The sequence below is a fragment of the Cavia porcellus genome, unplaced genomic scaffold (assembly GCF_034190915.1).
Source record: "Cavia porcellus strain 051 isolate PalLab524CR breed Dunkin Hartley unplaced genomic scaffold, mCavPor4.1 scaffold_13, whole genome shotgun sequence".
Lineage (NCBI taxonomy): Eukaryota > Metazoa > Chordata > Mammalia > Rodentia > Caviidae > Cavia > Cavia porcellus.
The window spans coordinates 46125089-46137283 of record NW_026947496.1 but is presented as its reverse complement, the minus strand read 5'-3'; the positions used below and the strand labels follow the sequence as shown (position 1 = coordinate 46137283).

The 12195-nt window shown below is 43.5% G+C and overlaps 1 protein-coding gene across 1 annotated transcript in view; it reads right to left on the bottom strand.

Moving 5' to 3' along the window:
• Positions 1–231: 231 nt before the first annotated feature.
• Positions 232–12195, bottom strand: part of Itih5 (inter-alpha-trypsin inhibitor heavy chain 5) — an 83717-nt gene continuing 71753 nt past the window's right edge. Inside the window, exons 11-14 of the mRNA XM_003473519.5 lie at positions 10004–10057; positions 7970–8086; positions 5662–6039; positions 232–4073 (exon numbers count right to left, since the gene is read on the bottom strand). Of these exons, the coding sequence (XP_003473567.3) occupies positions 3742–4073; positions 5662–6039; positions 7970–8086; positions 10004–10057 (881 nt within the window). The 3' untranslated portion in view covers positions 232–3741. The remainder of the gene's footprint in view (positions 4074–5661; positions 6040–7969; positions 8087–10003; positions 10058–12195) is intronic.

Genomic DNA, 12195 nt, shown 5'->3' with positions numbered 1-12195 from the left:
GTATATTCCATTGCCCCTTGATTACACACTACTGAACCCTTTAAGCAGTTATAACACAATGGTGAGTCTTTGTGCAGATACATACATATAAACATCAAAAGGTACAGTAAAAAAATACCAGACAATAGAAAATTTCCAGCTCCATCATAATCTTATGGAACCACCACCGTATATGCAGTGCACCATTATAGAGCTCCTGACTATAATTCAGAAATCCCTACAAACAAGCAGTGCAGTTAGAATCATCAAGTTTTATTTTCAATTGCCCTGATTCTGTTTTCCCTCAAAAAATAAACATGTTGTGAGATTTGGTTTTAAACATCACTTTAATACAAATTTTTAAGAAAAATGTCTCTTGAAATGTAAACTATCGTGTACCCTACTTATTATTTAAAACTGACTAAATGTTTAAAGTTACACTTCTAAGTATTTGGTTAGCTGTGTTATTTTATTGGCTGTTTATTTTAGCTGGATCATGTTCATATGGCTCCAGGAGTTCTTCGAGTTTTAATAAGAACATTGTGTACATTCTGAGTGGATTGAAGAAAATAAGAGAATTTGTATTTTGAACGCCTTTGTATCTTAGCCATCTTGGGCTGCTGTAACAAGAATCCCATAGCCTGGGTGGCTTTGTAGCAAGTGCTTATTTTATGCAGGTCCAGAAGCTGTGAAGGCTGAGACAAGGTGCCAGCAGATGTGGTGTCTGGCTTGCAGATAGCCATGTTTCACTGGGTTCTTACAGGGCAGAAGGAGACAGACTGTCTCTCCTGTCTCTTCTTGTAGGGTCACTAATCTCACTCACTAGGTCTTAGGATCTGATTACTTCTGAAAAGTGCACCTTCAAGTTTCTTTTTATTAGAGATCCCCCAGCTTTGACATAGGAATTTTAGAAGGACACAAAGAATCCTTTTCCTAATCCACTTACAAGGATACAAGCTTCAAGTGAATATTTAGTGTTACTCATTATAGGAACAGAGAGGTTCTCTGAGTTGGCTGGCTCTGACAGAGTGTTGTGATATCCCATCCTCCCCTCTGCCTGAAGTGGCAATCCTCAAAAAATCACAGGCTGGATGGCAAAGCACTTCACATGGGCGAGTAGAGAATTTTCAGTGTGCTTTATTTAAGAAGGTGAAACTTTGTATTAGAAGACACTTCGAAGTAGCACATTTGGATGTCTTTCCCTGTGAGATGAGAGAGGGGATTGGAATCCAGAGAAGGAAATTTGCTCAAGATCCCACTTAGCCTGCTCTTATAACTCATTAACATTTGCTATTAACAATGAGATTTATCTTCTCTAATTCCAACATTTTTCTCATCCCATTGTATTACTCATTTAGTAACCTGCCATTTGCTTTAGGGTTTTTTTAATGGTTAATAAAAATAAATGATTGACCAGATGGTGAAATAGTGCCAAAGCTAGTTCAATGACCAGCCCTGCTCTCCGTCTTTCATGTAACAAGGAAAGCCACTCAAATACACACTGCCTCAGTTTCCCCATCCGAGAAGCAATTTTTTCCACTCCTCTTTGTTTTCTTTAAAGACTTTGCTATCCACAACACATGTGGCCAACAGAAACTTCCCCACTTCTCAATCAAATGAAAAGATGGTAAGGGTAATACTGGTGTAGCATGTGGGGCTCACAGATGCAAATTTCCAGCTAACACAGAAAAGGTATTGCTAAAAACCCTTTGCAGATAGAGAGCTACAATGAGAAGGGAGGAGAAGAGAAGGAAAGATGGAGTTTACTTAGAGGTTAAAATATAACTTTAATGCTCTTCTTTGATATTTTAAAATTTTTTTTCTGGGTAGAAGAGCTAGCAACGGGCATCTAGCTGGAATAAACAGGAGCAGTAGAGTGGGGTCTCGCCACGGGGTGCAGCCAGCACCTGAAAACAACAGACCACTGCGGCAAGTGCGACCCAGTGGACTGGACCTCTTATTCCTGGGGCGTCTGCCCAGCTGGGATTTCCATAAAGACAAGGTCCCAGGAACCTGGCGGGGCCCGGCTAGCCTTGCTCATGTGCCCATTTCTTTGAAGTGTAAATTGCAGAAGCACCTCTCAGCTGCACTGGTCATCTTTGTGCCTTTAGCATGAAAACAGCTGATCTGAGAAGATGGCAGCCAGGTAAACAGCACAGCTGACCTGCCGTGGTCTAGTAGGTCACCAGGCAGTGAGAGACTCCAAGCAGGAGGGGGTGCAGTCACCCAGCACTAACTGGCTCCTAAAACCAGCAGACCAGACAGGAGCATGCTCCAGTGCTTCCCACGGGAAGGTAAACATGACAAACAATGTTCTCAGCACTGGGTTCCCTCCAAGGGCTGAACACGCCACTTTCCCAGTTCTTGCAGGCTGCCCTGGCGTCATGCCCCATGGAAGAAACCTCCTGTGAGCACAACACCCTGGCCCTGTTGAACTACTCTCCTTTCCTGGCCACATTCTTTCTCTCTCTGTGGTTTGGCTCCATGGCCCCTCACGCCTATCACTTCCGTCCAGCCTCCTCACACACAGCCCTTGGGTCACCAAGGCAGAATACAGTGGATGCTCCTGAGGAGAGTGTAAAGATCATTCCTCTAATGGCAGGACCAGGCTTGACTGAGGGCATCCAAATGGAGATGGTGTGGCTCAGTGACTTTTTGACTCCTGGCCCCCAATTTTAATCTTTTCCTTAGGAATTCAAGATTTTCAAAGTTCTGGAACCAAAGCCTCTGGCTCAAGCCAATCTCCTGGCTTGTGCCCATCTGAAATGTAGAAAAGGTTTTTAGATTTCCTGAGCATGTACATTCCTCCTGCAGAGAGTGTGCAGGCCGATTCTCCCTGTAGGTGGGCTGCTGTGCTGGGCTCGCTCTTGCTGGCTTGTCCTCCAGTCCCAGCACTGTGCCCGTGTAACTCAGCTCCTCCTGGAAGGCTAAAGGCAAAAAGGTCCAGCAATTATGATAAATGCTGAAGAGTGCCAAATAAAATCCACCATTCGACTGGCCAGCTGTCTAGCACCAAGAAAGGTCAGTTAAAAACCATCCACGTGGACTGTCTTGTTTATTAAAAGCTTTTTGGAATAAATTGGAGAATGTCCAACAGCAAAGCCAAGTGATTTACAAAGCCCATTAGAAAGAGATCAGTATCTGGGATGTAGATTTTTCTATTTTTAATCATTTTTAAATGAAAACTAATTTTAAGGACAAAATTCCACAGCAGAAAAAAAAAATGCTCTCCTTAATCATCTACAGTGATGCAATTTGTATGCTTGCTGTTTGGATGATCAGTGGCCTGGGGCTTGATGGAAGGTGTGTTTGAGGAAAAAGTCAGGTGTAGTGCCCCTGGAGAACAGAGCAAGACTAAAGGAGAGATTCCTAGATAAGAATACAATGTAGAAAGCAGAATTAGGCCATTTCTACAAGGAAAATAAATTGCATGGTAACCTTGGCACTGGAAGGAGTTACCTTACTGTAGGCTACAAAACAGACAAGCCAGATCATATAAGACAGACGCTTTCATACTTTGAACTATGACCTTTCCCCACTTGATGCTACCAGTTTTGTCTACCAAAGATGGGGAGGAGGGTGGCAGAGGACGGGAGAAGGAGGAGGGGGAGGGAAGCAATATCTTCACTCAAGCTTTCTGCCTTACCCCTCGCTCCAGCAGATGTCAGCCCTGGGCTGCACAGTGTGGTTCACTGTGAGAGCAGAGGCATGCAAGGGTAACAAGGACAGCTGTGCCTCAGTGGCCCCACAGTCACTTCCCTGTCATGCACTGTCTTTAATTAAGGCGCTGGGTTCAGATCCAGTGGGCTGTCCCAGACCCAAAGTTGTTTCTGTGTCAAACGGATGAGATGCCAGGTAATCTTTATACACCCCATCGATCAGTTTGGCAGCATTGTTCCTGGCAAACCAGCAGTCTATCTGCTCTTCACCATTGTAAATCTTCCTTTGTTTCCAGACCACTGGGACTCTGTGCCCTTTCACCTGTAGGATGGTCTCAAGCATCCCTTCTGCTGGAGGCAGGGGAGAATTAGTGAGATTTGTGCTGTGCCCCACAGGCTCCGTGGTGAGTTTGGTCTCCTGGTTCAGGAACTGACCTGGGAGGACAAAAAGACACAAAATGTAAATCATGTGAAGAGCAAAATAAAAGATTATTGAAAAGGGAAGTATACTCTGTGGAGATGCACGGGGGATGTACAAAAGGGGAATAAAAATGATTAAGAAGTATGTTTATGTATGAATTTACCAAGATGAATGTATGGATTGTGTATTACAAGCATATATTAATAAAAAAAATTTTTAATGCATTAAGGTAAGCTAAATACAGACAACATCTGTAGTCTATCAGCAGCATCATGTCAAAAGTGTTTTTATATTTGTGGTGCTGGAGAATGAACCAAGGGCTTTCACACTGAGGCAGCTCCCCAGTCCTTTCTTAACTTATTATTTTGGGTCTTCTTAGGATTACAGGTGTGTGTCACCATGGTCAGCTGGGCTGGAGGATTTTTCACTGACCACAGCCCTAGGTCAGAATCCCTCTTGGAGCTGTCATGCGGTATCCAGCCTGGTGACGTAACCTAGAGAGGAGAGAGCTGAGCTCCCACACATAGAAGTTTGCCACTTTCAGAAGATGGGCTGTTGTTAACACTGGGAAATCATCTAACTAACAAACAGAGACAAGCCATCTCCTATGGAATCAGGAGGTCAGGAAGAGCACAGATAAATAGGGCACAGGTGCAAGTCCCCCACGATGCGCATGTGAAGGGGGGTGTGGAAAGTCATCAGGTCAGGTCGTGTCTGTCACTCATCCTCTAAATTCTCCAGTCAAGCGAGAGGAGTGCTCAGGCCAGGGCAGCACAGATCTGTGCCTGCGAGGCGGAGCCTATGCTTGGCATCAGCTGGGCAGAATGCATCCAGCCAAATGCCAGGAAATCCTCTTTCTAAACTGAGCCCTGGCAATGGCTCATTCTGTAGTTTGGGCAAGGGGCCCACATGAAATTGTATGCTGAAGAAGACTGGGCAGTGTGGCCTTCCAGCTCTCATAGCAATGTGATGACTCCTAGGAAAGGCATCTGTCCGTCGTACTAGGTCTGGGCCCTTTCTCTGTGTCCTCACAGAGGGACAGGGAACCAGATCTAAAGATGATTACTCTCTCTGTCTTTGTTCTGTTTCCCAGAAGATAGTGAAAACTGGTTTACAATGCTCACTCCTATGCCAGAAAGTCATCAGGAGGCAAGAAATCTAATTTTCATATACATACAGTCAGCCCTCTGTACCCATGGGATTCTGCATCTGTGGAGTCAATTAACTGCAGCCTAAAAACATTTGGAAGAAAATGCATCTGTGTTGAACACGAACTTTTTTCCTTGTTATTATTCCCTAGACAATAGAGTATAACAAGTATTTATATAGTACTGACAGTGTATCAGGTGTGATAAATAACCTAGAGATGATTTGAAGTATATGGGAGAATGTGTGCAGGTTTTACAGAAATACTGTACCATGTTAAGTAAGGGATTTGCGTATCCTTGGATTCTGGTATTCTTGACAGATCCTGAAATATATTCCTATGGATACCAAAGGACGTCTGTACATGTAAGGACAAAATGCCTACAAAATTTCTCAATCAGTCTACCAATATTGGCAATTAGATTTTACCCAACATGAATACCCCAGTGGCCCTACCTAGCAGTCCATGGCAGTTGCTGGAAAGGCCTTTGCTGTTGGAGATGTAGAAACCCAAGTGGTTCCGCTGGAAGGGTGCTGGCTTTTTGTAGAGGTGAATGAGAACAACAAAGGCAATGGTCCCCTGGATGGTGACAGTGACATTTGCATTGGCAGACACAGCCACCTCCAGTCCCCGGCTCTCCACTACCATGCTCTGGTTGCAGGGGAGCACCAGCCTGTCACTGCCATCTAAGATGACTCTCCTGGGTGTGATCTCCAGGTAAGATCTCTCGGGCCGATTGACGAGGATGGTGATGGTGCCGAAGTAAGTGCGCTGTTTCTTGTGACCATTTGGAGGAGCAGGGGCCCCGATTAACTCTCCATTCACTGTCACACCTCAAAGACAAGGGAAAAGAACCTTGATTAAAAAACTGGTCTTCGTGCTAAAGTTATTTGTTCAGAATTTCCGTCCTCCTTCCTTATCTTCATGGCTCTAACACCAACAACACCCACCCTCACACTCAAGCCATTTGGATCAAGCCTCTTGGTGGTTTCCACATGAGTCTGAATGCATGAAACTACAGGGGAGCATCTTGGACTATGGAAAGGAGGTTTCAGGTTGGGGTCCAGGTATCACAGAATGGTTTGCATATTTTTGTGCCTTCATTCTGGGCACTGGCTGTAGTGGCAAAGGTCCTGTGAGCCCTGATGTATGTTTTGTGCTTACCAATTGCCACTGATCCTACACAGAGATCAATAGCTAATACTAAATTGAAAACGTTTTACTCCCAAAACTCAGGATACAAAATTGGAAATTTTTTATTCCCAAAACTCAAATTTTTTGCCTACTATGTAGGCACCCTTAGACAAAGCCATTTAAAAAATTAATTTTCAATTCACTCATTTTGGAAAATGAAGAGGATATAAAATCTAAGAGAACTTTGATGAGGACGCAGGGGCAAGATATGTATGAGCTGTTAACTGCCATCAAACAAAGAGGGAGAAAGGCCCCTGTTTCCCTTTACTGTCCTGAACATGAGCACAACTTTCCTGAACTCATTTCTTGCGTGAAGCCACAGACAAGCCCCCAGGGTACCACACTGTGGGGCTGGACAGCAAACAGGTGCAAATTGCACAGGAAACGTCTGCGAACAAGTTAGCTGATGCGTGTTTGGACTGCTTTGTTCTCAAGCAAAGAGGCAATGTTTAATAAATAAAGATTGCTATATAACTGACTCTTGTTTTCTTTGCTTTGAGGATCATCTTCCTAATAAATCTTGACCAGCAACTTCTTAAATATACAAGGAGAAAAGTGACTTCCCCAGGGAAAGGATTGAGGGGGAGGAGAAATCCCAGCCAGAGCCAAACCCCTGCTCTTGGCCTCAAAGCTCTCACCAACCAGGCTGAAGTTCTGTCGTGCATAAGTCATGGGATTTAGAAACCATGGGAACTGCTCCCAGGAGAAAGGGCACTTACAGGGAGCAATATAGTTAGGTCCCTATCTCTTCCCTGCACCCACGGTATTATAAACATTAGAGGCTTTGCTCTGAAGATAGGAAGGCTTGCAAGGAAAAAATATAACCAAGGAGAACTAGGACCAGACGTCACATAAATATACCACGTGTTTCACCTTGCTGGGGGACGCCCTGCAACCTCAACTTTAAGCCCCTCATTTTCTTAGCACTGAGAAGTACCAGATGGTCCCCACAAAGCTAGACTCTGTGGCTGTCCACATAATCGTCCCCCAAACATTGTTACCTACCTTGAGCAACAGCCTTTTCTGTGCCAATGTTTCTCCCAGCCCCTCTATAGGCTAACGGGAACCAATGCTGATGCACAGAGCTGTGTGGTTAACATCTGGGCTTTGCCTAAGTTATCAAGGAAGTAGGGTATAAGAGTTTGGGCCTCTTACTTCCCCACCATTATAGCTTTTGAATGGAAAGACATGATGAAAATAATGATGTCATGAAACTTCTATAACACTTGAGCATATTGAAGCTACTTCATACCCCAGATTTCATTTGATTCACTGCATAATATCCTGTGAGGCCAATAGAGCGTCACCACTTCTGTTTTATAAGGGAGACCACTGAAGCTTGAGAGCCCTGTTCCCAGAGCCACATTGAAGCTATACAGCATGGGTTTGAGGGCACATTGGTTTGACACTAAACCAGGAATCCCACACTCCCCATAGCCAATCATCACAGTACCACTGAGCATCCACCATGTTCTTATACGGCTGGTCATTCATACTAAACACAGAGGTGCACTTCGTGTGTCGGGGAGGTGGATAGAACATCTTTCCGACACGAAAGGCAGAACTTACCAGAGCCCATGTGATCAGAGACCAGCCGTAGGATGTCCCTGGGCTGTCCATCAATGTTAAAGCAGACGGTAAGTTTGCTCAAAGGGAAATCCACAACAAAATGGGGATCGCCATCCACTGCCAGGAAGAGAACAAAGGAGAAAGATAGACACTTACTGGCAGCTTTCCATGTGCACATATTTAATCCTGAGGACAATACTGCAAGGAATGTATCCTCAGATCTAAATTAGAAATGCAAGGGAGGGAAGTTATTCCCTAAACTCATCCAGTTAGTGGCTGGTCTATTTAAGCACGGATCTAGCACTCTTTTCACTATATCTCAGCAAGCGTAGACAACTAGGCTTTGAAGGCAAGGGGTGTTGAAATGGAAGAGAAATGTCGCCCTCTGCCCACAACAGTTACTGAGCGCACAGCCTTCGATTCTCTAGGTCGATTTTCTCCTTCATTTGCTCCGTTCTCTAACTGCCCACATGAAGAGTGAGAAGGACCTTCCTTATCTATGACAAAAGTTCTGTTGCACTTCTTCTCCCAACAAGCCATCCATGGTCTCACGAAGCTTCACAGTGCCAGCTGCATGCCACCCTTGCCTATAGGCACTAAGAAACTGGCCCCATTTAGGGGCAGCAACAACACAGAGTCATGAAAAGGTGGGCAGAATAGCAATTGATGACCGTGGAATCACTCTTCTGGGTCATTCTGACTTTATTGCTCTCCTCTATTTGTCCACAGTTGCAATCATGAAGTTCAGCTGGCCCCTGGTCATTGTCTAGTCTCTCCATCCTCATCCCTAGTAAACATGAATAGCTTTCCTTCTTACAGCATGGACCAAATATCTCTTGAGAGTCTGCATCAACTCTCCTCTCTCACTAGACGAGATTTAGTTTCTCTCTGGATTAGACACGAAACACAGCATGTTCAAGAATATCTGTTTTTTGTTCAGGTGCACTAGTGAGTATGTGCCTGTGTATGCTAGGCATATAAATCAGGAGGAGTCCAGTCTGTCTAAGCCGAAAATGAATTCATGTTCTCTTTCTAACTGCTGAAAACGCAGCATCACGCAGAAGAACCCTTGACACCCCGGGGAGAAAAATCTTTGCTGCTGCTTTCTGCAAATGTGCTCTGCATGCAAGTCCATGAAACACTGGAGATTGCGATAGGGATTGAAATGCACAGGCTCCCATAGACGGAATGCAGTTCCTTTGAACACATGTGCTCTGCGGAATGCAAGATCACCTTTTGGACGCCACCTGCAGTAATCACTTTTGGATTTCTCCCCTCATTTTGTTTTTTTGAAGCAAGCAACAATTTTTCATGTAAAGGGATTTGGAATCTGAGTAAAAATGATGAGTTGGGAAACCTCTCAGAGAACTGAGCATAAGCTACACCTAAAGAGTGCCAACAAAGTGGGTGAGAACTTCTGTCTCGTTTGGGTGTCATTATTTTTTCCATCATCAAAAGACAAACAGCTGTATTCCTTTATATGTTGCCATTTGCAGCCAGATTCTCTCAAAACACATTCACTGGAAGAATAAAACCCAGCCACACCACCCTGACTTTTATTATCATCTCAGGAAGTTGCCAAAAGAAAATTTTATGGCATTCAAACTCTGTTCTTTTCCTTCTAAGGCCAAGATTTAAAAAACAACAAAACAAAAAATCCTACCTATCACTTCAGACATTTATGTTTTCATAACACTGTGTTTTGTATCTGTGACACCTGCGGCTGAAAGAATGTACATTCCAGCCCTCTCAGCCTCTTACACCCAGCCAAGATCAGAATGTGCTTCTGCATCTCTTCTTCCATCAGGGCTCTTGCCAGGCTTCCTGGAGAGTATGGTCTGTCCACGGCGTTAGAGCAGTGGTTGTGTTCCCAGCATCCGCCTCAAAGTGCAGCCTTGAGCTACAGAAATATAGGTCATGATGCCACGCTCTTCTAGGAGCTGCTGTTTTAACTGGCCTCAGGGAATTCCCTGTGGTTCACTTTTTAAAATGTCCTAACTCTCAATTCATACTCAGCCACACCCTTTGCTTTACCTGATGTTTTCGAGAGTTTGACTCTTGGGTCATATGGCTTCTTGAGCACAGGTCCTGAAAAGGAAAAGAAGAGAACACTGAGTCATTCGTAACGACGATGCAGTCGGACAAACAGAGAAAAGCAGGCTGAGATGAATTACAGCCAGCTTTCAGATACGTTTGTAACAACCGAAAGAACCCAAAGCTCTTCAACATATCATTTATTTTAAAAGGAGAGTGTGGCCTCGAAAGACACAAATGAGATGTAAACTGTAGAGGCTTACTGATTTTATTTTTACCTATTAGATGATAGGTTTATTTTCTTGATCTCTGTGACTATATGTAACACTACTGAAATGTATACTAAAAAAGGGTTATGAGGGTAAATTTCATGTTATGTGGTTTTTAACGCAAGAAAAAACCAAAAGGCAGTGTCTGGTACTACATGTGTAAGATTAATTCATAAAGCACTTTGAAACACTAAGTATTCGAAGTAGCTTAATTGAATAAATATTTCATTAATGTATCTCCTGAAAGTAAATTTCTGTAAGATCACTATCCTATTTCAAATTGTGTATAATGTAAAGTATGTTTCTTCTCACCAGTCTTTATCCTCAGAGAGATTAAAGACAAAAGGATCTCAAATTTTTTAGCATTCCTAGTCCCTGGCAGCAGAACACGGGAAGGGTGCAAACGGACCAGAAAGAAGATGGAGCAGTCTGATTGGATGATTGCTTTAAGAAGTGGCAGTTATGCCTGTGAGCTCAACACTCGGGGATGCTGAGGCAGGAAGATTCCACGTTCAGGCTCAGCCTGGGCAAACTGACCAGATCTTCTATCAAAATAAAAAAATTTAAAAAGGGCAGTAGGGGATGGGGATTTAGCTCAGCGGCATAAGCGCCTGCCTTGCAAGCAGGTGGTCGTGAGTTCAATCCCCAGTACCGATAAAAAAAATTAAAAAATAAAAAGGGCAGTGATTGTAGTGCAGTGTGAAGGTCTTGGGTTGGATTTTCAGTACTGAAAAAAAAAAGTAGCAGTTGCTACAGACACTCAAAAAAATTGAAACCTCGGGGCTTTCGGAAAAGAAGAGCTACTTTATATATCACTGATACTCCAGGAAAACCTTATCTGAAAAAGCTCCTTTAAACAGTAAGTTGTTTCCTTGTCTTGTGTCCCTGGTCCTCTGAGTCCATTATCATCTCTGTCTGCTGCCTCCTGAATGTACTGAGATTTGAGTTTGCAGACATTAATAAAAGAAGTTACTTAAAAAGGCATTTTTCCTGGACATGGCATGGATGACTTTCAGTATGAGTTAATACTTTCCTCCAGCCTGCTTTTAATCAGAACAAACATTACACTGACTTTTAGAAATTTCTAAAATGGTAAGCTACTTCACCGCCTCTCTAGAAGAAGGATCTAGACTCTCAGTAAATTTCTAGCATGGAGAAGATGGCTCGTGTTTGTATAATGCTCATTCCATGCCAAAGACTCTCCAAATTAATACTTTCCAGAAGCATTATCACTCCCATTTTACAGGCACAGAAATGGAGCCTGAGAGGATACAAAAATTTGCCTGGCTCTCACAGTTGCCCAGGAGAATTAGTGGATCCTAAATTCATATTCTCTCCCCCACACTCTGGTACTCATCAGAGTTTAGACCGTAAAGAACAAAGAAGACATCATCTGAACTCTCTCTCACAGGGCCTGGCTAACTTCAGATCTCTTTCTCAGATGAAGGAAACTTGACAAGAACCTAACAAAAGGGGCTGGGGATTTAGCTCAGTAGCATAAGCGCCTGCCTTGCAAGCGCGCGGTTGTGAGTTTGATCCCGGTACCGATTTAAAAAAAAAAAAAAGAACCTAATAAAAACGCTGGACATTAAAACACACCACTTTCCACAGAAGAGCATTACCCAGAACACAGCCCTCTCCCCTGTCTCACAGCCTTTCCTTCCTTTTGCTCCTGTCCCTACAAACTCCTTCCTGTCACACTGCCATCAAGATCGGGCATGGTTGCCTCTGTCTAGATTCTAGGTGGATTCTCTCAAGAATCAATATCTTCATTCTTCAAAAACCTTTTCAAGAAAATAAAAACAATTTGCACATAAAATGACCTAATTTTGAAGTATTTAAAAATATGAAAAAGCACTGAAAACTGAATATTTGTGTATTGTTTGTTCATCGTGGTGCCCCCAATCATGCCCGACAGGCACT